The sequence below is a fragment of the Felis catus genome, chromosome D1, assembly GCF_018350175.1.
Source record: "Felis catus isolate Fca126 chromosome D1, F.catus_Fca126_mat1.0, whole genome shotgun sequence".
NCBI lineage: Eukaryota > Metazoa > Chordata > Mammalia > Carnivora > Felidae > Felis > Felis catus.
Window position 1 is genome coordinate 105533664 of NC_058377.1, and position 24615 is coordinate 105558278.

Consider the following 24615-nt stretch of genomic DNA (forward strand, 5'->3'; position numbering starts at 1 on the left):
CATCCAGAAATTGGAAGGGGCCCAGTGGATAATTGGCCAGTTGCTCTGCCTTTGGGTACAGACTCCTGGATACCCTGACTCCCCATCAGAGCAGCTAGACACATTGGGACGGGGTGGGGGGGGGGGTGGCAGGAATAGACAGGCGCCAGCCATGCAGATGAAAGGTGGGGGCCCTTGTCCCCTCTTATGTAACAGAGCCAAGGCGTTGAGAAATACAGAGCCTCATCTGGCCCTTAAACTCCCCCCAAATACAGGGAGGGAAATCCTTTCCAAGGGGAAGTAAGTCTGTCCAACAGGTCTGCTCCGGGTTTCACAGTGACTTGGCTGAGAGGCCCAGCACCCTGCTGTTGTCTCCCTGGGCTCATAGTTTGCGCCGTTGGATACCCGAGCAGTCCCCAGTTTGGGCTCCCAGCTCTGAAGCCCCCAGGCCCAGGCCTGTTCTCTCCTAGACCTCCTGCCGGGGAGCCCTTTGCTGCGATCCTGGGAACAGGCTGCCCTGTTTCCATCCCATCTGGACGTAGGCTCTTCCGGTCCCATCCCCTGACCTCACACATACCAACTCTCCCCCTCTGCAGGCACCGCTTAGAGGAGGGTCAGGCCACCAGCTGGTCGCGCCGGCTCAAAGTGTTCCTCTGCTGCACTCGGACGAAGGACTCCCAGTCAGTAAGTACTGGGAAATCTCTCCCGTCAGGTTCACATCCTGCTGTCAGCCACTCCGGAGCCCTCACTCCGTGGCAGAGCCAGGCGGGGCGGGGCTGGTCGACGGGCGCCGCCGGGTTTTAAGCAAGAGCGAGGTGACAGCCTGCTCACACGAGGATCTGTTATCCGCTGACCGCACTCCCTCCAGCAGGCGAAACAGCCGGTCCCCTGCTTTGTCGAGGGGACGGAAAGGTTTCGAGACCTTCCATCCACCCCCTTTGGAACTTACAGCCTAGTTTGGGGAGGACGTACTGAAAAACCAGGGTGGCCTGAAAGCAAAGAACAGCATGGGGACACAAGTGACTCTGGGAGATGCTTCGGAGCTGTCAAGTGCGGAGCCCCGGTCGCACCCAGTCAGCCTCCACACCCTGTGCTCCGCGGAGCAGCCGAAGGGTCAGGCCGGTCAGTGCCGGGCGCTACGGAAGAAAGGCCCGGTCAGCTGAGGGCGGCCCCTGGTGGGGCGGCAGGGCCCCCGGGGTCCTTGAGGCAGAGTCCCCCCCCCTCCCAGTGCTGGCAGGGCCCTTAGACACCATTTAGTGGCCCCTCCTTGTTTTACAGACCAGGCGGCTGAGGCCCAGAGGGCCCAGACTTGGTCAGCGTCCCACAGCTAGTTAGTGGCCGAGCCGGTGAGGTCAGGAGACCACTCCTCCCCGAGGCAGACAGCAAGTGCCCTCCATGGAGGCCGCCGGAGGCCCGAGTGGCTCCTTCCCACCAGCAGTCCCTGGTGAGCTGTGGAATGAGTGATCGGGTATAAGAAAGCCCCACCCCACTCCGTCCCTGGAGGTGGTGCCTCTCCATCACTCTGCTGTGTTGCTGAAAGTTGGAACTGAGCGCCAACATTGAAAATCAGGGCGTGTACGTACGGGTGGCATCTCTGGATCTGGCTCGCGGCGCAGTCAGCCGGGGGCTGAGAAGGAGCAGGCTCGGTCTGGCCTCATTAGGCCTTTGAGTTTGCAACCCCTGATTTGTCTTCCCTTTCAAGTGCCCGGCACTCAAGGGTGAAAGAAACCCTGCAAGAGAGAACCCCTCGCCACGAGTGTGTTCCCGTCACAGCCTCCCCTAAGAGGTTAGGGAGGTGCTTCCAGACTTCTCCTCCGACTGAGGCAGGGAAGGCACTGAGCGCACCGACCAGCGTGGCCGCCTGGCCCGGGCTCGGACCGGCCTGAGGACCGGGCTTACAGGGAACCCGGGGCGGGGGGGGGGGGGGCCACTGGCCCAGAGTCGCACGTTTCTCCAGGCACATCGTGAGGGTCCCTGAGCCTGCAGCTGTGGGCAGCTGGGGGAGGGGGCCTGACACCCCAGAGGCTCAGCCCTTAGGAGGCCGTTCGAGGTCACAGCTGGTGGGAGGTGGGAAGAAACTTAGCGTGGAGAGGCAGCGGCCAGGAGCTCAGTTTTGGCTTCTCTGCTAGAGAGAAAGGCGGAGGAGAACAAGCCGGGCCGAGCAGGCCTTGATTCCTAGTGACTGGGGAAAGAACAGGAAATGGCTCACGTTGGCATCTGTGCGTGGTAGGCGGTGATGGTGAGTGCCGTAGGAGCTCTGAGGACAGAAGAGGGCCGGGAGGTGGAGGACGGACGAGGTTCGGTGGCTGTCCCAGACGGCTCTGGCCAGGTCCGCGGGGCCCAGAGCCCAGGCTAGGGCCCCTGGGGTCACGGCTGCAGAGGGGCACGTGGGGTTGGGCCCAGCTGGCGCCGTGCAGGTGCCGGGGCGAGCTTGCACCGGGCCCAGAGCAGAGCCCCGGCCCTGGGGGATTCACGCCCGGTCTCTCGCCCTCTCTCCCGCTCCCCTGCCCCTGCCTCCCACCCCCCTGGACCTCACAGGATGCCTACTCGGAAATCGCCTACCTCTTCGCCGAGTTTTTCCGAGACCTCGACATCGTGCCGTCCGACATCATTGCGGGCCTGGTGCTGCTCCGGCAGCGGCAGCGGGCCAAGCGCAACGCGGTGCTGGACGAGGTGAGTGCCCGCCCTCCTCCCGGCGTCTCCCTGCTGTCCCGGTGCCACTCCCCAGGTTTCCGGAGGTCACCCTCTGACACCAGCTCCCCACCACACGCCCCCTTGGGGGCATTGAGGCCCTTGGGAAGCAGGCAGAGTGAGAGCCTGGAGGGCCTGGACCCCCTTTCTCAGCCACGCAGCTGGACCTGGGACAGCCAGCCGCCTTTACACGCTGGTTTTACAGGCGAACAATGACATTTTGGCCTTCCTGTCTGGGATGCCAGTGACCAGAAACACCAAGTATCTCGACCTCAAGAACTCGGTGAGTCAGAAGCACCCCCCACCCCGCCTGCCCCGGGTCCCTCTCCCTCTGCTGGGATGAGCTGAGCAGACCACCTGCCAGCCGCCCCGACAGCGGGCTGCACCTGCTCCTCCCTGAGTCCCCCTGCAGCTCTCCGGCCAGCCGCTCACCTCGGTTCACGCACCCCTTCATCCCGAGAACCCCCACCCCCACCCCCATCATGCTGGTTCTCCGGATGAAACCCTGGAATCGGCTTAACCACACTCAGAACGTTTGGTCCTGGCCTCTTGAGATTATCAAGAGCTTCACGGGGTGGGGGGGGCGGGGAGCCGCTTTTATTATTGCCGCTGCTGCTGTGGTCATAAAAGACAGCAGGACGTAACCCGCTGGTTTCAAGCTTTTTTGAGCAGCAGAACCTCTCCTCGGGCATCTTGGCTAGAAATCCGGTGTGTCACAGGTAAAGGTGGGGCCGGTCCTGTGGCCGGGGAGCCCCCCGCCGGCCCCCCCCCCCCGCCACCATACCTCAAGGGCACTGTGTTCCCCGGGCTAAAACTGCAGCCAGCAGCCTCAGGAGCAAACCCACTTAGGGACGCATCAGCTCCGCCACTGTCGCCGTGACCTTGGGCGCATCCCCATCCCCTCTGAGCCCGTCCCTGCGTGTGTAATGGTGCTGGGCCCACCTTCCACACAGAACTCTGGTGGGGAGAAGAGGAGCCATCCAGAGTCCAGCTCCCCGCAAGGTCTCAGCCGGGACCCTACTAGAAAGGATTTACCCCTTGTAGCAAAATCCCCTAGAAAAGCCTCCATCTGTCCCCACTGCCCAAAGTAGGTGTTCGTATCCCCTCTGAAAACAGCCCACCCACGGCAGGTGCCCAGCCCAGCCGGGCTTCCCCGGGGTGGCCCTGGGCTCTCTCACCATGTGAAGGGGGAGGGGCAGAGGCAGGCAGCAGAGCCTTGAGGTGCTGCGGTCCCCACCTGCTGCTTGGCAAAGCCTGCCCGTGCCCCGCCCTCCAGCCAGAGCCAGGGAGGATGATTGCTTTCTTCAGCTCATTCCTAAAGAGCAGACAGGGCTGGCCCAGGGATGGTTCTACCCCTCTGGGCCCTTATTAAGGAGCTACCTAGTTCACTTCACAAGATGACTAATCACCCTCTTTAACTTTTACAAGGTGACTAATTCCCTCTAAGTGCAGGGGCCCTCCGGTGCCTGGCACACCCGGGACACCGGAAGCCGCTTTGCTGGGACACCTGTGCCTCCTGTGTCCTTCCAGCCCATCAGGCTGATGACAATAGCCGCTGGCCTCAGACACCGGGTTTCAAACTGGCGCCTTTCTCTGGAGAGATCCCAATCTGCTCCAGACGTCCCCTGGGAGCCTGTGACTTGACGAGTCAAACTGGAGTCTCCCTGGATTTGCAGACCAGGAACCCGAGGGCCGGGAGGGCCAGCTGACAGCTTCTCTGGTCACCCAGGGCCTGCAGGGCCAGCCCTGCCGCTCAAGGCCTGGATACCCCCAGCTGGAGGGCCCAGGGCCTCTCGGGGTTAAATCTCCCTTCCCAGGCCTGATTGCCGAGGCGGGGTGAATGCCATCCCGCCTCCCCCTCTCTTCCCTTGTCGGAAAAAACGGGCAAGGAAATCGATCCAGCACTGCGAGTGTTTTTCTGTCCCCAAATCATTAATTCTGAGGTTGGAGCAGCAGGACAGGCCCCAGGAGGCTTCGTGCCCTGGTTGCACGGAGATAATTAGGGAAATGCAATTATCATCTAGAGGAGCGGTCCCTCCTCCACGGTGGGAGCCGGGTGGGCCTACAGCCCCCGGGGAGGCTGGCAGGACCGCTCCCTCCTCCTTCCTGGGGAGCCCTTGGGCCCAGAGGCTGCAGGCGGAAAGGGTAAGGGGTGACTGACTCCGCTTCCTCTCTTCCAGCAAGAGATGCTCCGCTACAAAGAGGTCTGCTACTACATGCTATTCGCTCTGGCCGCCTACGGGTGGCCCATGTACCTGATGCGGAAGCCTGCCTGTGGCCTCTGCCAGCTGGCTCGGTCCTGCTCGTGAGTACCCCGTCCTGTCCTTCTGGCCGGCCAGTGCGTGCGGAGGAGCCGAGGTCCCGCGGCTGGGCCAGCCTGTGGGACGCTCTCCCTGAACAGACTGTGCCTGCTGCCCTGCCCCCACCTCCCCTGTGGTCTGCAACCTGCCCTTCCTCTCCTCCACCCCGCCTGTGGGCCTCGACCTTTCTAGTCGCGCATTATCCCCAGGCAGGGAAGAGCATGGGCTTTGGAATCACGCAGATTCCAAAATCTGCTCTGAATCCAGATTTTGTCACCCGCAGCCTTGGGCGAGTCGACCCCCCTACCTCTGCAAGGCTCGGTTTCTTTATCTGTGTAATGGGGATGCTGGAGCTCTTTTGAGAGGATTCAACGATAGCTGTCCAGCCTCTGGCACTGCTGGTTCCCTTCCCCTGCCGCGTCTGTCTCTCCCTCTCTCAACCACTCCCCTCTGCCCACATCTTGCTCCCTCCTGCTCCTGTCCCGTGCTCCACCTCTCTGAAAGAAAGGATTTTCCGCAGCCCGCCTCAGGGGCCCGGTGGACTGTGCTTCCCTAAGTGGACCAGAGAAGGGCACAGCTCCAGGAGGGGCCCTTCCCCGTCCTCGGTGTGTCCACCCTCAGTGTGGCCCAGACAGAAGGAGGACAGCTCCCTGGCTCCCTGGTCCCGAAAGGCTGGCAGGTTGGGCTGCAGCTTCTGTCTGTGACACCCCTGCCCTTGGGGCGGCCACACCTCTCCTGCGGTGCCCTTTGTTTCCAGAAAGCTGGGTGGCCCCGGGGACCTGGTTCTCCCCATCCCCCCCCCCCAGTGACTCACAGAGCGGACCACACACCCCACGCCCCCTCCCACAGCGGGTCCTCCCAGCGTCCCTGGGAGTCCCTGCCGCTGCCTAAGAAGCTTCTTGAAATGAGCACCAGACCAGGAGTCCCGGGACCTGGGCTCTGACAGGCCCTGCGCCGTCACTCACGGGCAGGGTGGGGGCGTCATTTGTGCAGGCGGTGTCTGTCCCACCTGCACATGAGGTATTTCGGAAGCCAGGGAGTCACTGGCAGGCCGGGCACTCGGGGTGACATGCAGGCAGGAGGGATGCTGCTGTTTTTCAGCGCCCCGGTGCTGCAGGGAGAGAGAAGACGGTCCTCAAGGCCAAGGGTTCAAGCCCAGGTCTCTGTCCCCGAAGGCCACGCTGCGGTGGCCATGGGCTGACCGGCGTTAGAGAGAGGAGACAGCTGCCTGAGAACAGGAGTCTGGCCCCCAGACCCAGGCCGGCCCCCACTTGGCCCTACGGTTGGTGGGAGCCTCTCCCAGCGTGGGTTGAGGTGGCTGCCCACCCCAGGCCCGGTAGCTTCCGAGATGCAGCCGGACCCTGAGTTCGCTCAGCGAGGCTACTCCTCATCGGGATGTAACAATCCCTTAGATGCTGCTTCAGTGAAGACAAACCTCCCAGCATCACCGAAATTCAGGCGCCTTAATAAAATCCCAGCTGTCATCTCAAGACAGCTGGCAGACCGCGCTCTTGTGTCCGCTCCGGGCTCCAGGGCTGGTCGGCTGGGTGCTGGCTCCCTCTGGTGGCCTGAGGAGCCCCTGCACTCCCTAGCAGGGTGCCCGGCTCTGACACTCAGCCCCTCGTTGAGGGGGATGCCTACCCCGTGTGCCTGGTGCTGGGGACACAGCGGTAAACCAAGCAGAGCAAAGCCTGCCCCGTGGAGCCATCGCCTGGTGGAGAGGTGCAGACAGTACACAGACAGGGACCCGGAGCCCGTTGGAGCAGATTGATGCTTTGGGGAAAAATAAAGTCGGATGTGTCGTCAGGCTGGGGAACGCTGGCAGGGGCCTGGCTGTGCTAGATGAGGTGTCCAGGGTGGATGTCCCCGTGACCTACATTTGAGCAGAGGTCTGAAGGAAGTGAGAAGTCCTGTCATGAGATATGGCCAGTGCATCTGAGGGCAGGCAGGAAGGCCGGTGGGGCCGGAGGGAAGTCGAAGGTAGCAAGGAGGGCCCCGGAGAACCAGGGCCTGATGGGGCAGCGCCCTTGACCCTTGCAAGGACTCCAGCTCTGACAGGAGACAAGAAAGGGCAGCGCTGTAAGGTTTTGAGTGAAACGATGTGGCTTGACTCATGTCTCAGAGGCTCACCCTGGCTTCCGATCGAGAATGCCGAGGACAAGAGTAGAAGAGGGAGACCGGTCGGGAGGCCGCCGCGACACTCCAAGCCAGAGATAATGGTGGAACGGGTGGGCGCCAGGGAAGGTGGTTGGAGTCCGTTCTGAATCTGAAGGCAGGGCGAGCTGATGTGCCGACCGCCAGGCCGTGGGACGAGAGGTCGGGGGAGGACCCGAGGCCAGGTCCAAGTCTGGGACTGTGCACAGAGCAGCTGGGTGTGGGGGATTCAGGAAGCACGCGGGGGTGGACCATCGGGGACTGGGACCTGGCATGGTTGGATGGGGGCGTCTGGAGGCCGGGAGCAGGGCGGGCGGTTCGGTAGCTCGGAGGAGGTGTTCAGGGCCGGAGAGCAGGAGCAGGTGTGGTGAGCGAGAAGGCGGGAAGATCGTTGCTCTGGCGGAGGACGAGCCCCAGGAGGCTGCCAGTGAGGGAGGAGCAGTCCAGGGGTGAGGGGGAGAGAGCGTCGAGGGCGAGGGAGAGACCCACCCGGTCCCATGCTGCCAGGAGGCCAAGTAGGCTGAGGACCCTGGGACTTGCGAGGGAGGTTCCAGAGAGGACGGCAGAGAGAATGGCTCTCCCGGGTCTCTGAGCCCTCTGCCACCTCGCCAGGTGCTGCCTGTGCCCTGCGCGGCCCCGCTTCGCCCCGGGAGTCACCATCGAGGAAGACAACTGCTGTGGCTGCAACGCCATTGCCATCCGGCGCCACTTCCTGGACGAGAACATGACCGCGGTGGATATCGTGTACACCTCCTGCCACGATGCGGTGAGGAGCCGCCGGGCCTGCACTCCCTCTGGGGCTGGGAGGTGGTCCCCGACCCCACACCCAACACTGGGGCTTCTCTGCCAGCCTTTCGGGGGAAGGGATCAAGGGAATAAGCAGTGAGGGCCTGGGGAGGGGGCGGCGGTCCTTCTAGACCCTGCAGGCAGGACAGCTGCTCTCAGGCTGTCTGAGCTGGAGGGGAGCCTGGAGGGCAGGGCGGGCTGTGTGCTGGGTGGGGAGGGAGCCCCCGCCAGCCCTGCGGGGCCCAGCCGCCAGGGGAGCCGATTCCGTAGCAGGAAGACCTGCTCAGGTCACTCATTCCCCAGGTCTAGCCCCATCCCAAGGCCATTCGGCTCATGAACCCCCTTATCCTAGGTCTATGAGACCCCCTTCTACGTGGCAGTGGACCATGACAAGAAGAAGGTGGTGATCAGTATCCGGGGAACCCTTTCCCCTAAGGTATGCTGCCTGTGGCTCCCAGCCCGCCCCTGTGGACACCCTCACAGCCCCCGAGGGGTGCCTGTCGTCCTCACCCCTCACCCCACCCCTCACCCGTCCTCTCTTTCCACAAGGATGCGCTGACAGACCTCACTGGTGACGCTGAGCGCCTCCCTGTGGAGGGGCACCACGGCACCTGGCTGGGACACAAGGTACGCCCCGTTCCGGGCCCCTTGCCTTCTCTCCAACCCTGCTGGCACACAGACCTGTCTTGTTGCTGCGGTGGGGGGCCTCCCTGCTTGCGCCACCCCCCCATCGCCCCCCTGAGGTGCAGATTCATCTAGAAGTTCACTGTGGCCCACCCACCAGGACCCCCACGGTCCTACCTGGCCCAGATCCTGTCCCAGAAAAGCCTGAGGAGGCAGAACCTCACCCTACTTGGCCTCCTGGCAGCACAGGACCCAGGGGGTCTCTCCCTCGCCCTCAGACGCTCTCTCCCCTCCCTCACTGGCAGCCTCCTGGGGCTCGTCCTCCGCCAAACCACTGGTTTCTGGTAGACAGACATGCCACTCTTCTGAGCCTCAGTTTTGTCATCTGCGAGCTGGGACTGATGTGAGAAAGTATCCACCAGGCCCCACAGCCAGGGGTCAGGAGGGCCAAAGGGGAAACGGGACAGGATTAGTGAGCTTCCAGCCACTGGTTTTTACTGGTCTCTAAAAGACCTCGCTCCCTCCCTGCCCGTGACACCCACCTCTGTTCCTCCTTACCCAGGGAATGGTCCTGTCGGCCGAGTATATCAAGAAGAAGCTGGAGCAGGAGATGGTCCTGTCCCAGGCCTTTGGGCGAGACCTGGTGAGGCACTTTCCCTGCCAGCGAGCCCCGGCCACGCTGGCCCTGCCTCCCCGAGGGCCACACTGCGGGCAGGATGCGTTGAACGGTGGCGCCTCCCCAGCAGGCCAGGCTCCTACAGCCTCCTTTGATGCCTGGCTCCCGGCCCCCTCCTCACTTGCTCAGTCCCTCCCACCTGCTCTGACGCCTTCCTCTTTTGCACCAGCATTTCTTGGGCTCCCCTGCTCAGCCCCACCCCGTTGTGAGCACCTGTTCCACGTCAGGCACTGGAGGCCCGAAGATGGTTCGGGCCAGGGGCTTCAGAATCTAGAGCAGGCGATGGAAAATCGTTGCAGAGCCGATCAAAAGGGGGTCACTCTGGTCGGGGTGATCTCCCGAGGTGCTGCCAACTGCTCTTCCCAAAGCCAAGCCGTCCCTGGTCCCCGGAGAGCCCAGTCTAGTGTTTGGGGCACAGAAACAAGGGCAGGTGAACAAGCGATTATAACAGAGTATAATCTTTACAGAACGTACGCTGTTACACCAGAGTATGGTCACCATGTATGAAGGTCTGCCACAGGGGTAGATGCAGCGTCTAGGAGGAAGTCAGCCTCTCCTGGAAAATCAGAAAGGGCTTCTCCAAGGAGGTACTCTGAGCAAGGTTTGGAAGGATGAGTAGGAGTTTGTTAGAAGAGTCCCCCCAACAAGTTGCTCTGCGTGAGTCTAGCTTGGCCCTCTCTCTCTGCCCCGGCAGCCGCACAGCACAGACACGATCCCGGGACTCCGGGAAGACCCGTCCGCCTCCCTGGTTTCAGCTAGCCCAGACAGTCAGCGGGGCAGGGCTCTCAGGTTTCTCTCGGTTTTCAGGGCCGCGGAACCAAACACTACGGCCTGATTGTGGTGGGCCACTCCCTGGGTGCAGGCACGGCTGCCATCCTCTCCTTCCTTCTGCGCCCCCAGTACCCTACCCTCAAGTGCTTTGCCTACTCCCCACCAGGGGGCCTGCTGAGGTGAGCAGCCTGGGGCCTCAGAGTTGGCTTGGGTTGGCGGGGGCTAAAGACTCGGGAGCTGGCCCCGGGCAGTCTGGCTTCCGGTCACACGGGGGCCTGGGAATGGCCCGCTAAGCGCGGGGGGGGGTTGCCGCGTCAGATGCCAGGCAGACCCCAGGATCCACGCCCGGCAAAGCCTCACTGGCGGGAAAGGTGCGACAGGCAGCGGGCGGCCTGGCCTGGCACCCGTGAGCTCCCCGGAGGGCCTTGAATCAAAAACTGACCCCAGGAGTGCCGGAGCGGGGCCCGCTCACCACCCCTGCCTTAGCACCCCCTGGCTTCCTTTGCAGCGAGGACGCCATGGAATACTCCAAGGAATTTGTGACAGCTGTGGTTCTGGGCAAAGACCTCGTCCCCAGGCGAGTCGCAAGTCACAAGTTATGCCCTCTCTCCACGGTCCCGATCCCGGTCGACTGTTCCTCCCTCCCCGGGGGATTCCCATCTCCCCGGGGGGAATCCCAGAGCCCCCAGAGCCGGAGGATGGGTGGCCCCACCCTGCCTGACCTCCCTTCCCTGGCTCGGCCCTGCCGAGCTGCTGACTCCCGCCTGCCTGTCCACCCCTCCCACCCTGTGATCCTGATGGCGTGGTCTTTTTGTTTCTGTGGCTGCCATGTGCCTGCCCGCTCTGCCCCCACACCCCACGCCTCTCCCGGGCCCTGGCCAGGCCAGGCTGACACCCGTCTTGCCTCCTTCCCCAGGATCGGCCTCTCCCAGCTGGAAGGCTTCCGCAGACAGCTCCTGGATGTCCTGCAGCGAAGCACGAAGCCTAAAGTGAGCCCCCGCCCCTCCCTCCTGCCAGGGCACGCTGGGCCCTGGGCACCTCACCTGTCCTGTGCCCTGCCTGTCCCTTGGCACAAAGCACAAGAGGCCCCAGCCATGTGAGGCCAGGCTGTGTGTGGCTGATGTCATGGGAACCCCAGGCCCTCAAACTCTCAGACCTCCAAGCTCACCACGTCTCCCTGCTCCTTGTACAGAGGGGGAAACCGAGGCTGAGGCCCAGAGTGGGCAGGGGCCTTGCTGTTGCTTACACAAGCTGTAACTGAGTCAGGAAGGGAACCAAGGGCTCCTGAGTCCCCATCACCCAGAGCTTCCTAAAGTCGAGAAAAAGCAGGCCCGAAGCCCGGTGCTTCGACTTTGCGACAGGAAGCCCCCTGCCAAGCCCGCTGCGGCTCCCCAGGCTCCATGAGCCGGGCTGCCACCGCCGGAGGGGATCTGGGTGCACTTTGTTCTGATGTCCGCTGTGGCTAAGGAGAGGATCAGCCCTTCCTCATACCTCATCAGGTCTCAGAGGAGGACACTGGGGGGCTCCTCCTGTGGCAAACCGGCCTCAGCATGCCAGGCAGGGGTGGGTGCTGTGGCCAGGTACCCGGAGACAGGCAGGCAGGGGCTGACCTGCACCAGCTTGTCCCCTGTGACCCCCCAGGCCGGCCCCCACCCCATTAACCATCTCTGCGCAATTTGGCCTGTTCCCAACCTTGGTGCCCATGACCCTCCGGCAGGCAGGGCCCTGGGTCAGGCACCAGGTGGCAAAGGTGGGCAGGGCAGCAAAGCCTTAGGGGGCCATGTCTGCCTGGAGGAGCCTGGTTCTGGAAGGTAGAGCTGTTCCTATCAGACCCAGGCCTGTGCCCTTGTCAGGCCCAGGAGGCAGGTGGCTGGGAGCCAATCCAGACGTGCCCAGGCCTGGTAGGTGCAACTGCGATCAACTTCGGGTTCTGTTCTGTCTCGGACTCAGGAAATGACCTAGAGCAAGTCCCTTCCCTTTGCTGGGCTGTTTCCCCATCCTCTAGATAAGGGGTTGACTGCTCTTCCAGCCCCTTTCCAGCCCTGACATTCAACAGTGTCATATCATCTGCCCTTGGCATCTGTTTGGCCATCCTGGCCACCATATGCCTCGGCCACTGCGTCCTTAGGTGGGCACTGTCCTTCCCTCCACCCATGGCCATCCCAGCTCCCACCTGTCACCAAGGGCCCTCCTTCTGAGGACGCTTCTGCCCCTGCCCACCCAGCCAGCCCTGCTCAGCACTCTCCCCATCTCCCCCCTGCCCCGCACAGTGGCGAATTATCGTGGGGGCCACCAAATGTATCCCCAAGTCGGAGCTGCCTGAGGAGGTGGAGGTGGCCACGCTGGCCAGCACGCGGCTCTGGACCCACCCCAGCGACCTGACCATCGCCCTGTCAGCCAGCACCCCTCTCTACCCACCTGGCCGCATCATCCACGTGGTCCACAACCACCCAGCAGAGCAGTGCTGGTAGGGTGCTGCCCGCGACCCTGGTCAGCTGGGGGGAGGCAGCGGCCGGGGGGGTGGGGGACCGGGCTGGCCTTGCTTTGTTACCCCTCGGAACGGGACGGGGCGGGGGTGGTGGGCAGAGGCTGGGAGACACTGGCCCGGGACGCTCACTGCAGGGGTTGCCCTATCCTGGGGCGCTGGGAACGGAAGAAAAGTCCAGAGCCGGACTCCAGGCTCCTCCCTCGCCGTCTCAGACTTTGTTCCTGAGTAGCTCTTCCCACTTAGGGGCCATGTAAAAGCGGAAGCCCTGGAGGGGTCACCCTGAGGCCCCGGCCAGCTCACACCTCGGGTGTCACTTGGCATCCCCTCCAGGATTAGACGGCAGCGGTTGTGACAGGGGCGGGGCGGGGGTGGGAGCACGAAGGTGGACAAGCTACACATCGACCTCTCTTACTTCGTGCTCTCTCAGAGGGTCAGGCCTGGATCCTCCTTCCCAGCGACCCCTCCTGCCCAGGATTGGGGCAGGTGTGACCCAGGCCACGAGCGGGTAGTAGGCTGTGTAGGGACAGTGGCTGAGGCCCATTTGGCACAAACGGTTCCTGGCTGGGGTGGGGGTGGGGGTGTGGTGGGGGCTCAGGGTGAGGCGAGAGCAGGCGGCCCGGGGACCTGGGGGCCTCGGCCAGGGAGTCACCCCCACTCAGCTTCCCTCCGGCGCCTGTGTCCCCAGCTGCTGTGAGCAGGAGGAGCCCACATACTTTGCCATCTGGGGCGACAACAAGGCCTTCAACGAGGTGATCATCTCGCCGGCCATGCTGCATGAGCACCTCCCCTATGTGGTCATGGAGGGGCTCAACAAGGTGAGAGACCCCACGCGGCCCCGGGCAGTGACGTCACCTCAGCGCTCACAGCACTTTGCTGGCCTGTCTCCGTCCCCATGTTATGAGCAAGGGTGCGGACTCTCAGAGGAGTGAACCAGAGCTCGTGTTCTGGCCCCCACTCCCCCGCGGTCCACATCGCCACGTGGCCCCGTAGTGGGAGCTTAGGAGATTCCCAGGGACTTGTCCCCGAGGCGGGCTGAGCTTAGAGGGCCTGGAGGCCACCTGGCACTTGACAGGTGCACCACCACCCACAGGCACCCTCAGCCATCACCTGACCGTGGAAAGCTGACCATAGGGAAGGGAAACCCCAGCCTGGCCCATCTGTGGGGCAGGCCTTCCTGGTGGGGCAGGGACCTGGGGTGGGGGGACAGGAGCGGGGCCCGGCTCACCCCACGAGGCTCTGGCCTGAGAAGCCTGGCCTGCTGCCCCGCCCCCCCCCCCCCCATGTGATTGTCACTCCTCCACCACCACCACCACCACCAGCTTGCCTGACCCGTCCCCAGGTGCTGGAGAACTACAACAAGGGAAAGACGGCCCTGCTCTCTGCTGCTAAGGTCATGGTGAGCCCCACTGAGGTGGACCTGACTCCCGAGCTGATCTTCCAGCAGCAGCCGCTGCCCACAGGGCCACCCGTGCCCGCCGGCCTCGCCCTAGAGCTGCCCACCGCAGACCACCGAAATAGCAGCGTCAGGTGAGCCCCAGGCGCCCAGCCCCAGCCCACCACAGAGGCCGCTACAGGTGCCACAGTGTGTCCCAGAGCACGAATGTCTGTGCGCGTCTGTACTCTGTGCACGTACTGGGCCCACGTGTTCACGGAGCTCTGCGCACGTGCACAGGAGAACTCGATCTCGATCCCCTCTGCTCAGGGTCTCCCGATCAGGTCCCACTGCCCCCGCGCCTGCCATCACTGAAGCCCGCGTGGGATAGTGGCCGTCTAGGGCCGCACAGACACACGGCCACAAGCACACAGGTTCGCTCGTGGCCGTCTGGTCCCAAAAAGATGGATACCCACGCACTTACATACGTGCACACATACGTGTTTGTGTTGAAGCGGACACGTGCGCATATGTGTTCACAAATAGCTCTAAGTGCACAGAGAGCCCACGCCAGGACAGGCAGCCGTGCACGTGAATGCGTGAGTGCACTTGTGCCCAGACCGAACCACGGAGACACGTTTGGGGTAGCTGACATACAGACGCTTGGTGTGCCTGCCGTACACAGAACCCAGAGCCGTGCATGCATGCTCCCAGGCCCACCCACACTCCGTATTCACGCACACTCTTAACAGGGGGTGGCTCTTACACGGTGGCTCCTGGCGGGTGGGAGTCTTCCTGGCTCTCTGGGACCCTGCCCGCCCAGGTTACAGATTTGGCCAGGAGGCTGCTCAGAAGGGTGGTCGCTGCTTCCTGGCCCTTGGCGGGGACACCTGGACATCTCTCGCTCTCCCATTTGTGCATTTCCTGTGACAACTACGTGACCACATGAGGGAGCCAGTGTCCCCTCGCAGCAGCGGCTGCATCACCGCCCCTCCCTCCCACCCCCCCACTGCCCATCCAGTCCCTTCCGCAGAGGGCTCCAACCCATGGCAGAGGCTGGAGGAACCCCAGTGTGAGGAAGGAAGTGATCACAGTCCTGGGAGAGGTGGGGGGAGATGGGGGTGGGGGGAGATAGGGGGGTGGGGAAGGGTGGTGCTGGTGCTGAGGGTCTGAGAACCTGTGGGGGCAGCTCTGGGCAGTGCTCTTACCCCTTCCCCCTCCCCGCTTCCCCCTTTCCCCTCCCCCCTTCCCTCTTCCCCCTCCCACCATTGCCTCATGAGTGACCTGGGGCAGCCAGTCTCTCTGAGTCTCAGGCTACCCACAGGTACAAGGTGCCCCAGCAGTGCTCCCAGCAGGGGCCTTAGGCCTTCAGGGCTCCCTACCCACAGCATCAGCCAAACAGGAGTTGTTTTTAAAAAACAACGGTCCCTGGGGCGCCTGGGTGTTTCAGTCGGTTAAGCCTCCGACTCTTGATTTCGGCTCGGGTCATGATCTCACGGTTTGTGAGTTCAAGGCCCACATCAGGCTCTGAGCTGACAGTGTGGAGCCTGCTTCGGATCCTCTGTCTCCTCTTCTCTCTCTGTCTCTGTCTCTGTCTCTCTCTGTCTCTCTGTCTCTTTCTCTCTCTCTCTCTCTCTCTCTCTCTCTCTCTCTCCCCCTGCCCTGCCCCTGCTCACTCGCTCTGTCAAAATAAATGAACATAAATAAATAAGTAAGTAAGGGTCCCTGGGGCGCCTGGGCGGCTCAGTAGGTTAAGGGTCGGACTCTTGATCAAGGCTCAGGTCATGATCTCGCGGTTCGGTTCTTGAGTTTAAGCCCCACATACGGCTCCTTGCTTGGGATTCTGTCTCTCCTTCCTTCTGCCCCTCACCTCCTTGTGCGCTCTCTCGCTCGCTCTCAAAATAAACTTTTAAAAAGCCCTTTTAAGAAATAAATAAAAAAGAACTTAAGAAAAAAAATAAGGGTCCCTGCCCCGGGCCGTTCAACAACCGCGAAATTGACTTTCCCCTCCTCTCCTCCCCGAGTTCCCTCCCGCCCGGAGCGAGTGGGAGGAGTCTCTGCCCCTCCTGACTCTCACGCCCCTCCCTGCCCCGCCCTCCCCTCTGTAGGAGCAAGTCCCAGTCCGAGGTGAGCCTGGAGGGCTTCTCCGAGGGGCGGCTGCTGTCCCCGGTGGCCGCGGCCGCAGCGGCCCGCCAGGACCCCGTGGAGCTGCTGCTGCTGTCCACCCAGGAGCGGCTGGCGGCGGAGCTGCAGGCACGGCGGGCGCCGCTGGCCACCATGGAGAGCCTGTCAGACACCGAGTCCCTGTACAGCTTCGACTCGCGCCGTTCGTCAGGCTTCCGCAGCATCCGCGGCTCACCCAGCCTCCACGCCGTGCTGGAGCGCGACGAGGGCCACCTCTTCTACATCGACCCCGCCATCCCGGAGGAGAACCCGTCCCTGAGCTCGCGCACCGAGCTGCTGGCGGCCGACAGCCTGTCCAAGCACTCCCAGGACACGCAGCCCCTGGAGGCGGCCCTGGGCAGCGGGGGCGTCACCCCGGAGCGGCCCCCCAGCGCGGCGGCCAACGAGGAGGAGGAGGGGGGCGGCGGCGGCGACGGCGGCGGGGTGGCCCCGGGGGCCGAGCTCGCGCTGCACAATGGGCGCCTGGGGGACTCGCCCAGCCCTCAGGTGCTGGAGTTCGCCGAGTTCATCGACAGCCTCTTCAACCTGGACAGTAAGAGCAGCTCCTTCCAGGACCTCTACTGCATGGTGGTGCCCGAGAGCCCCACCAGCGACTACGCCGAGGGCCCCAAGTCCCCCAGCCAGCAGGAGATCCTGCTCCGCGCCCAGTTCGAGCCCAACCTGGTGCCCAAGCCCCCGAGGCTGTTTGCCGGCTCGGCCGACCCCTCCTCGGGCATCTCACTCTCGCCCTCTTTCCCGCTCAGCTCCTCGGGGGAGCCCATGGACCTGTCGCCCACGGGTCTCAGCAGCCAGGAGTGCCTGGCAGTGGACAAGATCCGGACTTCTACCCCCACCGGCCGAGGGGCCAGCCCCGCCAAGCAGGACGACCTGGTCATCTCGGCTCGCTAGCACCCCAGGCGTGGCTGCCGGCTGAGGCCCAGGCCAGAGTAGGTGGCCCCCCGGGCTCCTGGTGGCTGCCCCCAGGGCCAGGCCGCTTTGAGGAGAGGCCCCCAGGGGCCGGTTTAGCCTCAGGCACGGGGCACTGCTGCTGAGCTGGGGGTCCACGTCCCTACCTCAGCTTAGGACCACCAGGCGGCTGGGATCTGGGTCCTCCAGATTGGGGAGGGGTGTGATGCAGGGGGGAGCCTGGGGCAGCCGGCCCGGTGGGCAGGGCAGCGCTCTGCCCTCTCGGCCTGCCTGTCCCCCACAGGGCATCCCGGCACCCCCTATTCCAGGACCGGCAGTGGGCATGCTGACTCCCCATCACTGCCCTCTGGCTGCTCTCCCAGGGCCCAGATGGAGAGCAGCCCTCTCCCCACATATTCACGTGTGTGGTCCAGGCTGGCATCTGCCCTGGCCACCCCCCAGATCTGGTGCCTGCTGGCCAGCCCCCTGGGGTGACCCCACACCAAGGTGGCCCGCAGTGCTGTGTATGTTTACAGAAGCCGCTGGGCTGGGCTCGGGATGTTTCCTGGGCTTGCAAGCCCCCCTCTCCCCCGTCGTGTGTTCTGAGCAGGGAAAGGAGGAAGGCCAGGCTCCGCAGAGCCCAAGGCAGCCATGGAGCCTGGAGGGGCCTGGAGAGGCCTGGAGGAGGGTGGGATCAAGACTGCCGCTTCTCTGCTCCGTGCCCCTCATGCCGATCCCTCTGGCAGTGGGTCCTGGGCACCCTGGCCTGCCCTGTCTGCCCATTAGTTCCTGGCTTGCCTTCTACCCCCAGGGATCCTGGCCACTCAAAGGGTGGAGGGCACAGGTGTGACCACCCCTGGCTGCAGAGTCAGTGCCCTGGGAAGAAGGAGGGCACCCAAATCCCCCTTCCTTTGAGGGCTCCGTGTAGCCCCTTTATATCACCTCGCCCCCACGCCTAGGCAGCCTCGGGCCCTGGGATCTGAAACCAGACATGCCTCCACCCACCCACCCCCCCAGCCCCCCTCTTCACTGGCCTGAGCTCCTTCCTGGCAGCGGGGTTTTCTTCCCTACTCCCTGCCCCACCCCCCCCCCCCCCATCAATGTTCTGTCGGCAGGAAGCAAGGCCAAGAGCAGGGTATTGTGGGACCCGACTAAAGGAGGTGCAGGAGGGCCAGGGGCTCTGGGGCTGTCCTGGGTTACTGGAGGCCTCCCCAGCCCACACCTGAGGGGGGTTCCTTCCCTGCTGGGTTGGGGAACCACAGGGAGGTGGAGGCCGGCCTTTCCCCAGAAGCCCAGTGGGGGAAGGTCCGAGCTGGCGTGGCGCGTGTGTGCATGTGCATGAAGTGTGTGGCGCTCCTGAGGAAGGGGCTGCTGGGTCCCCCGCCCCACCCTACCTGCCCTGCCACTTTCCCAGCCTGCTAAGAACACAGCCAGTGACTGCGATGGGGGCCCGTGCCCGTGCCCGGGGCGGGGGGGTGGGGGGGGGTTGCGGCGCACAGGACGGGCTCGGTCTCAGATGTGTCCTACCTGCTGCTCTGATCCCCGGTTTGGAAAACTGATGTGTGCCCAGACGCTGACTGCCCGCTTGTGCCTTCGTCTCCTCGGAGGCATACTCCCCCACTCTGGCCCCCCACGGCCTCTCTGGGGCTGCTAGACGCACTCCCCTGACCAAGACCCCCCACCCCACACCCTCATCTCATGATGACTCGTATCTGGGGCCTGCGTCCTGACCCTGGTCCCACACACAGCTGGGACTGGCCTGGACACTGCCCTAGGACCCCTGCCCACCCTGACGGATGGAAACAGAGACCTGGGAGCTGGGCCTCCCTCCCTCTCTGACACCCACCCTCACCCAAGACTCCAGGACACTCCCCCACCCCCCCACCCCCCGCTGCAGGCCCGCTGCTGGCATAGCCTGGGCCCAGCGCAGAAACAAAATGGAATCAGTAGCTCTTAGAGTTTAAAAAACAAAAAAACAAATCGTAAATCAGAGTAAAGTTCCAACAAGCACCTCAGCCAATTGCAGGGAGAGACTTGGTGTCTGGCCTTTTAATTCCTCCTCTGCCAGGGTGGCCCTGGGACCTCTAAGGGGGCGTGGTCCCCACCCACGCCCAGGACTGAGCCATCAGGGACAGACCCCCCACCCCCAAGCCCGCAGCCACACAAAGGTTACAGACTTGGGGCTGGGGCAGGCTCGGACTCAGCCCTGGAGGCCCCAGGGTCAGCCCACCCCGCACCCGCCCCCTCCCCACCGCACCCCTGCAGGATGGGCCTGCTGCACACCTCTCCCCTCCTCCCGACACCGCACTTGGGGGGTCTGAGCCACCCCCCTCGGCCCAGCTAGGCTCAGACCCACTCCCCCTCTGTCCCCCAGACTGCAGCACAAGCTTTCCCAGCCTCGAGCGGGCCTGTCCTCCCAGGGGCCTGGGCGACCTCCATATGCAATCGGTAGCGAGCAGCTGGGCCCCACAGACACTCAGGCACTGTACGTGCCATGCCCCCACGACTTTTTGTACTTACTGTATGAAAGATCCAAACTAATATTGCTGTAAAAAGGAGAGACAAATTAATATAGCTTATTCTATAAATATATCTGTATATAAAGGTTTCTGTATATTGTATAGAGCTGTGTATAAACTGGATGTAGAAGCACCCTCGTTGCCTTGAGTGCTGTCTTCCCAGCAGATGGGGATGGGGGTGGGGGGGCTCTGAGACGGGCTCTCACTGCTGTCGATGCCCTGGTCTAGGACCACATTCAGAGGGACAGAAGCCACTCGAAGCCCCACGCGAATGGGGGCAGGCCTTTGTCGAGCCCTGCCCATGTGAAAGTCTTCCCAGGGGATCCGAGTTCATGGCCCCATTAGGGCCTTGAAAGTTGGGACTCGGCAGTCCCTTTCTCCTCCCCGAGGGGTCTGGGGCTCAGAGAGCGTAAGAGACCACAGAGCCGGCATGTGGGGCACCAGGCTGGTCTGACAGTTCCCACGCCTTCCCCCCGATACTGAGAACTAGAACAGAGAGAGGAGGCCACTAACTCCAACACCCCCCCCGCCCCCCCGACACCAGCAGGGTAGCACCTAAATGCAAGGGCCACTGGAAATCTTTGCTGAGTGCTTCCTCAGCAGGGTGCACAATACCCAGCCAGGCGCACTCAGGGAACCCCAGGGACCCCAGCCCATCCTGGGGACACTGAGGCCTGGGGAGCGGCTGCAGGGCCTGGGTGAGTGGGGCCTCCCGCCGGCACCAGGCCTGACCTGCCTCCTCCACACGGCAGGTGGCGCTGTTCCTCCAGCCAGCCGCAGGGCGATGGCACAGTGCGGCCCAGGCACTGACCCGGCCAAGCTCTGACCTGACCTTGACCTTCCCTTTCCTACACTGCCCACCCTCTCACCCCGGAGTCCAGAGTGACCCTGCTTGGTGAAGTTTGGGGGAAGGTGATGGAGCAGTGCCTTTCTTCCAACCCCAGCCTCTTTGGACAGAAGTGGAAGCTGAGGCTTGATAAGCGCCAAGTCGTGCTTAAGGTGATTCAGGCTGTGGGGACAGATCTAGGACCAGAATTCAGGCCTCCTGGCTGAGGACTCTGGCCTCCACCCTCACCTGTGTGGTTTTCAGAGGCTCTTCCCACTGTACAGTCTGAGTTTGCAAATTATCCTATCCAATTAGTGCAGAAGCAGAAGACACAGAGGGCCAGAGAGGTTCTGTGACTTGCCCAAGGTCACACAGAGGATGGAATGGGGAAGGGCTGGGGCGGCGCTGTGCCCCCCATCCCCACTCAGGCCCTGTGGCCAGCCCCTTCCGTCTCAGCTGGGAGGGAGGTGGGAGAACGAATGTCCTGCAGGGCTCCCCTGACCTCTCTCACCCCCCGGCCTCACTGACGCTACATTCCCACATACCCTGGGCCTTCCTCTCTTCCTCTGTAAAATGGGCAGATGCCAGGGCTGTATGAGCCCATGGGGGCCATCAGGACTCCTGCAGTAGGGAGGCCTGGCCATCTGGCTAGCTGATGAGTCCCCGGCCCCCCGGCTCCTGGGCTGGCCTCGGGGCCCCGCTACTCTGTTACGCCAGTGCCCCTCAAGTCTGTAGCTCCCTCTCCCCAGTGCTGCCTCCTGCCAGCCCTGCGGCCACTCAAGGGCCGAGGGAAGTGAGCTGGAGTGGAGGAAAGCAACATGTATTGATCACTCCCCCGGCTTTTCACCTACACACTGTGAAGCGGGAATAATAGGCTGATTTACAGACGAGTCCTCCAAGGACCGGAGGGCAGGCCTTGGAGGATGGCGGAGATGGCTGCAGGGATCAGCTGCGTCTGCTGGGCCCGGGATGAAAAATAAATCGGTTGCTCACTCGTTAAAACGGCTTGGCGGATGGGGACTCATCTCTATGGATGGCTCCCTCAAAGCCCCGGTCACGCAAGATTCCCTTGAGCTCCCTCACCAGCCCCTAGCTACCGCCCTGCCCCAGCCAGGCTTGGACCCCAACTTCATTATGGAGTTGGGGGGTGGCGGCATGGACTTCCGGCTCAGCCCTGGAGTCGGGGACTTAAGCCCCTCCTCTCCCCCAGCCCAGAGATGGGAACCAGCTTCAAGGCTACCCCCAGAGGCTTAACAACCCAACCTGAGGCGTCAGGGTGGCGGGGACGACATGTGCATATCCCACTCCTTTGAGGACCAATACGAGGACCACGCTCAGCTCACCACGATGGCCCTCAGACGGTGGACATTTCAGCGCCACGTGGAATAGGGCGGAAGGACCTGTGGGTAGGTGGAGGCTTCGAAAGGAGCCGGCTTTCCAGCTGGTCCCCGGGCGACTCCTAAAATCAATTCTTGTTCAAAAATCACATGGCGTAGGCGGGTGCCTACTTTGTCCGCAGGCAGGCCTGCCCGGGTGGGGGAGGGGGCAGGGCAGAGAATAACAATTGTCTTAAGGGAGGCTGCAGAGGGAGAAAAACCTCTGGGGTGTATCAACTGGAAAAGAATAAGCATCTCAGTGTGGCCCTCTCCCCCCTTCGCAGCCCGGCCCCTGCGGGGGGAGTCCGGGTCAGCACACACAGCTGGGGCCTCCAGCAAGATCCCATTCTATATATCTAAGAGCAACAGCTCGGAGAGCGGCCCCCGCAGGGACAAAACCTCATTGTGAGGCGTCCGCCGGCCTGGGCGCCCCCTCCCCCAGCCCCAGAACTGTCGTGGCATTGACCCTCCTCGGTGGGCCACCGCGGGCCTGCTGACTGGGCCACATCTGGGGCTCTGGCACCGGCCGCCCCTCCCCCATGGCTGGCCCCCGAGGATGGGGAGGGCTGCCTGGGTGGGAGCAGTTTCCCACGCCCATGCCCACTGAGCAGCCCGGCTCGTGTCCCCCCACGCTCGTCTGGGGGGCCATCAGCGTGGGGCGCGCTCGGCTGGCTGGGCTGGCGTCTCCAACTGCCCCCTGGGGTTAGGGTTACCCCCCTGGGGTGGGTCCCTCCCTCCGTCTGTCAAACGGTGGTCGGTGGGATCGGTTTCCCAGCTCTGACTTGCCGGATCTGAGGATCCCAGGAGGCTATGGGCAACTCCACTCCGTCGTGAGACCGTGCGCTGGGTCCGAGATGCCACAATTCTCGGCTTCCAAAGCGTCAGCGGTGTTCCGCAGTTGGAAGACGCCATCATCCTACATTCGTTCCACGTACGTCTACCGAGCCCGCACTGTGTCCCAGGTAGTGTTTCTTGGCGTTGGAGCTAGAGCGGTGACCGAGCGAGAAAAATCTCTTACCCTCACAGAGCTTCCAATCTACAGCAAGAAGGGTAATTAATCACAAAAACTAAGTAAAAGTCTTGTACACGGTGAGAAAGAAAGGTAGGTAGGGGGAACTGCTTTAGGTAAGGTGGTCAGAGATGTGATGACCGAGCCAAGACCTGACTCCTGAGAAGGAACCAGTCGTGTGGGGACAAGCATCATAGACAGGTGGAACAGCACGCGGGGCAGAGGCGTGCCTGGCGTGTTCGAGTGATGGCAAGGAGGCTTCGGTGGAGAGAAGAGCAGGAGCTGAGGGCAGTGGTGTAGGCTGGGGCAGATCGTACGAGGCCTCAGGAAGCAGGACAAGAGGTTTAGCTACTGTTTTGAACGCAAGAGGAAACTACTGATTTTGGCAAAGGAACAACATGATCCAAAAGAGTGGTTTGGGAGGTTCTGGAGCCCATCACTGAGGGGAGAGGCGGTGCAGTTGGGCAGAACAGAGACGAGGAGGTGCCCCTGAAGTGGAGACAGAGAGACGGGGATGGTGGGTTTAGGAGGTAGAACCTTCGGGCCTCACACCAGCACACAGGGAAACAGTGACTGAGAGGCCGTGTTCCAGGTCAGCCAGGATCTGGCTCTGAATGCTGCCCTTGACCCCAATTACCTTGAAATCTTTAGATCTGTGCTGTCCAACACCGTAGCCACACACGGTCATTTAAATTTGAACTCCTCGCTCCGGTCGGTTAAGCATCTGACTTCCGTTCAGGTCAAGATCTCACAGTTCATGAGTTCGAGCCCGGCATCGGGCTTTGTGCTGACAGCTCAGAGCCCGGAGCCTGCTTCGGATTCTGTCTCCCTCTCCTTCTGTCCCTCCCCCGCTCACACACTCTCTCTCTCTCTCTCTCAAAAATAGTAAATAAACATTAAAAACAAAAACAAAAACGAATCTGACCTGCTTGAAATGAAATAAAGCGGAAAAGGCAGTTCCTCAGCCTCCCTAGCCACATCCCAAGCGCTCAGGAGCCACATGTGGCCAGTGGCTTCCATACGCTGGACAAGGCAGGGAACGTTTCCATCGTCACGGAAAAGTTACACAGGGCAGCGCTTCCTCCGACAGTCCTGAGCATCACTGAGCCTCAGTTTCCTCATCTGGAAAAGGCACATAACCGTATCTCCTTGGTGGGACACCTGAGAGGGTCAAACGAGGTAACTGACACCTGTGACGTCCCGACTGCGAGTCTGACACAGTGCTCACCGGATGTGGGTTGGTGTTCTTGCTGAGGTGGGGGTGGGCAAGGGGAGGAAAGGGGGTGCCTTCTGAGGTTTGCTCTGAGACTAAGGTTCAGAATCCTGCTACCCTCCCCTGCCCAAGGGGAGGGCGGGGACTACGGGTCAGGGCGTGGCCGCGGCCCCCCCCCCCCCCCGCCCCTGCCCGGCCCGCACGCGCCCCCCAACCCCGGTAGGACCCCGCGGCTCGCCCGGCCGCGGGGCTGCAGCGCGGGTCTGGCCGGCAGGGGGCGCAGGGCGCGGCGGGCGGGGCGCGGGGGGCGGGCGGGGGCCGGGCCAGGGCCGCGCGAGGGGCGAGCGCGGAGGCGGGCCGGGAGGGACCGCAGCCGGAGCCGAGCCGGGACTGTCGCGCGGGCCGCGCCGGCGATGCCGCGCCCCCGGGCCGGGCTGTAGCGGGGCCGGGGCGGAGTGCGCGCCGGGCAGGCCGGACATGGAGGTGGTGGACGAGACGGAGGCGCTGCAGCGCTTTTTCGAAGGTGAGGGACCGGGGTTGGGGGGGTGGGGGGGGGCGGCGGGGGGGGGGAGGACGGCGACCCGCCTCGCGCTGGGAACCCCCGGGCCGATCCCTCCGGGGCCCGGGACCCCCGACTATGCTTCCACCACGCCGGGACTCCCCAGGATGCCTCCTCTGGGCCGGGCGCCCCCCTCCCCAACCCCCCCAGGCTGGCACCAGCCTGCCGCGCTGGCTCCCGGGGCTGGGAGTCTCCTGGAGGTT

At 63.2% G+C, this 24615-nt stretch overlaps 2 protein-coding genes across 7 annotated transcripts in view; both read left to right on the forward strand.

The window, feature by feature from the left end:
* Positions 1-19562, forward strand: part of DAGLA (diacylglycerol lipase alpha) — a 62711-nt gene extending 43149 nt beyond the window's left edge. For all 6 annotated transcript variants that reach the window (XM_023239911.2, XM_045039416.1, XM_045039414.1 and 3 more), the window contains 15 exons: positions 576-663; positions 2518-2652; positions 2876-2953; positions 4851-4975; positions 7737-7890; positions 8263-8346; positions 8460-8537; positions 9097-9177; positions 10018-10160; positions 10490-10558; positions 10898-10970; positions 12252-12448; positions 13155-13284; positions 13809-13996; positions 15950-19562. In XM_023239911.2, the coding sequence (XP_023095679.1) occupies positions 576-663; positions 2518-2652; positions 2876-2953; positions 4851-4975; positions 7737-7890; positions 8263-8346; positions 8460-8537; positions 9097-9177; positions 10018-10160; positions 10490-10558; positions 10898-10970; positions 12252-12448; positions 13155-13284; positions 13809-13996; positions 15950-16913 (2587 nt within the window). In that variant the 3' untranslated portion in view covers positions 16914-19562. The remainder of the gene's footprint in view (positions 1-575; positions 664-2517; positions 2653-2875; positions 2954-4850; positions 4976-7736; positions 7891-8262; positions 8347-8459; positions 8538-9096; positions 9178-10017; positions 10161-10489; positions 10559-10897; positions 10971-12251; positions 12449-13154; positions 13285-13808; positions 13997-15949) is intronic.
* Positions 19563-24221: 4659 nt separating this feature from the next.
* The window catches only part of MYRF (myelin regulatory factor), a 33787-nt gene continuing 33393 nt past the window's right edge, over positions 24222-24615 (forward strand). The window contains 1 exon segment of the mRNA XM_023239916.2: positions 24222-24376. Within this exon segment, the coding sequence (XP_023095684.2) occupies positions 24331-24376 (46 nt within the window). The 5' untranslated portion in view covers positions 24222-24330.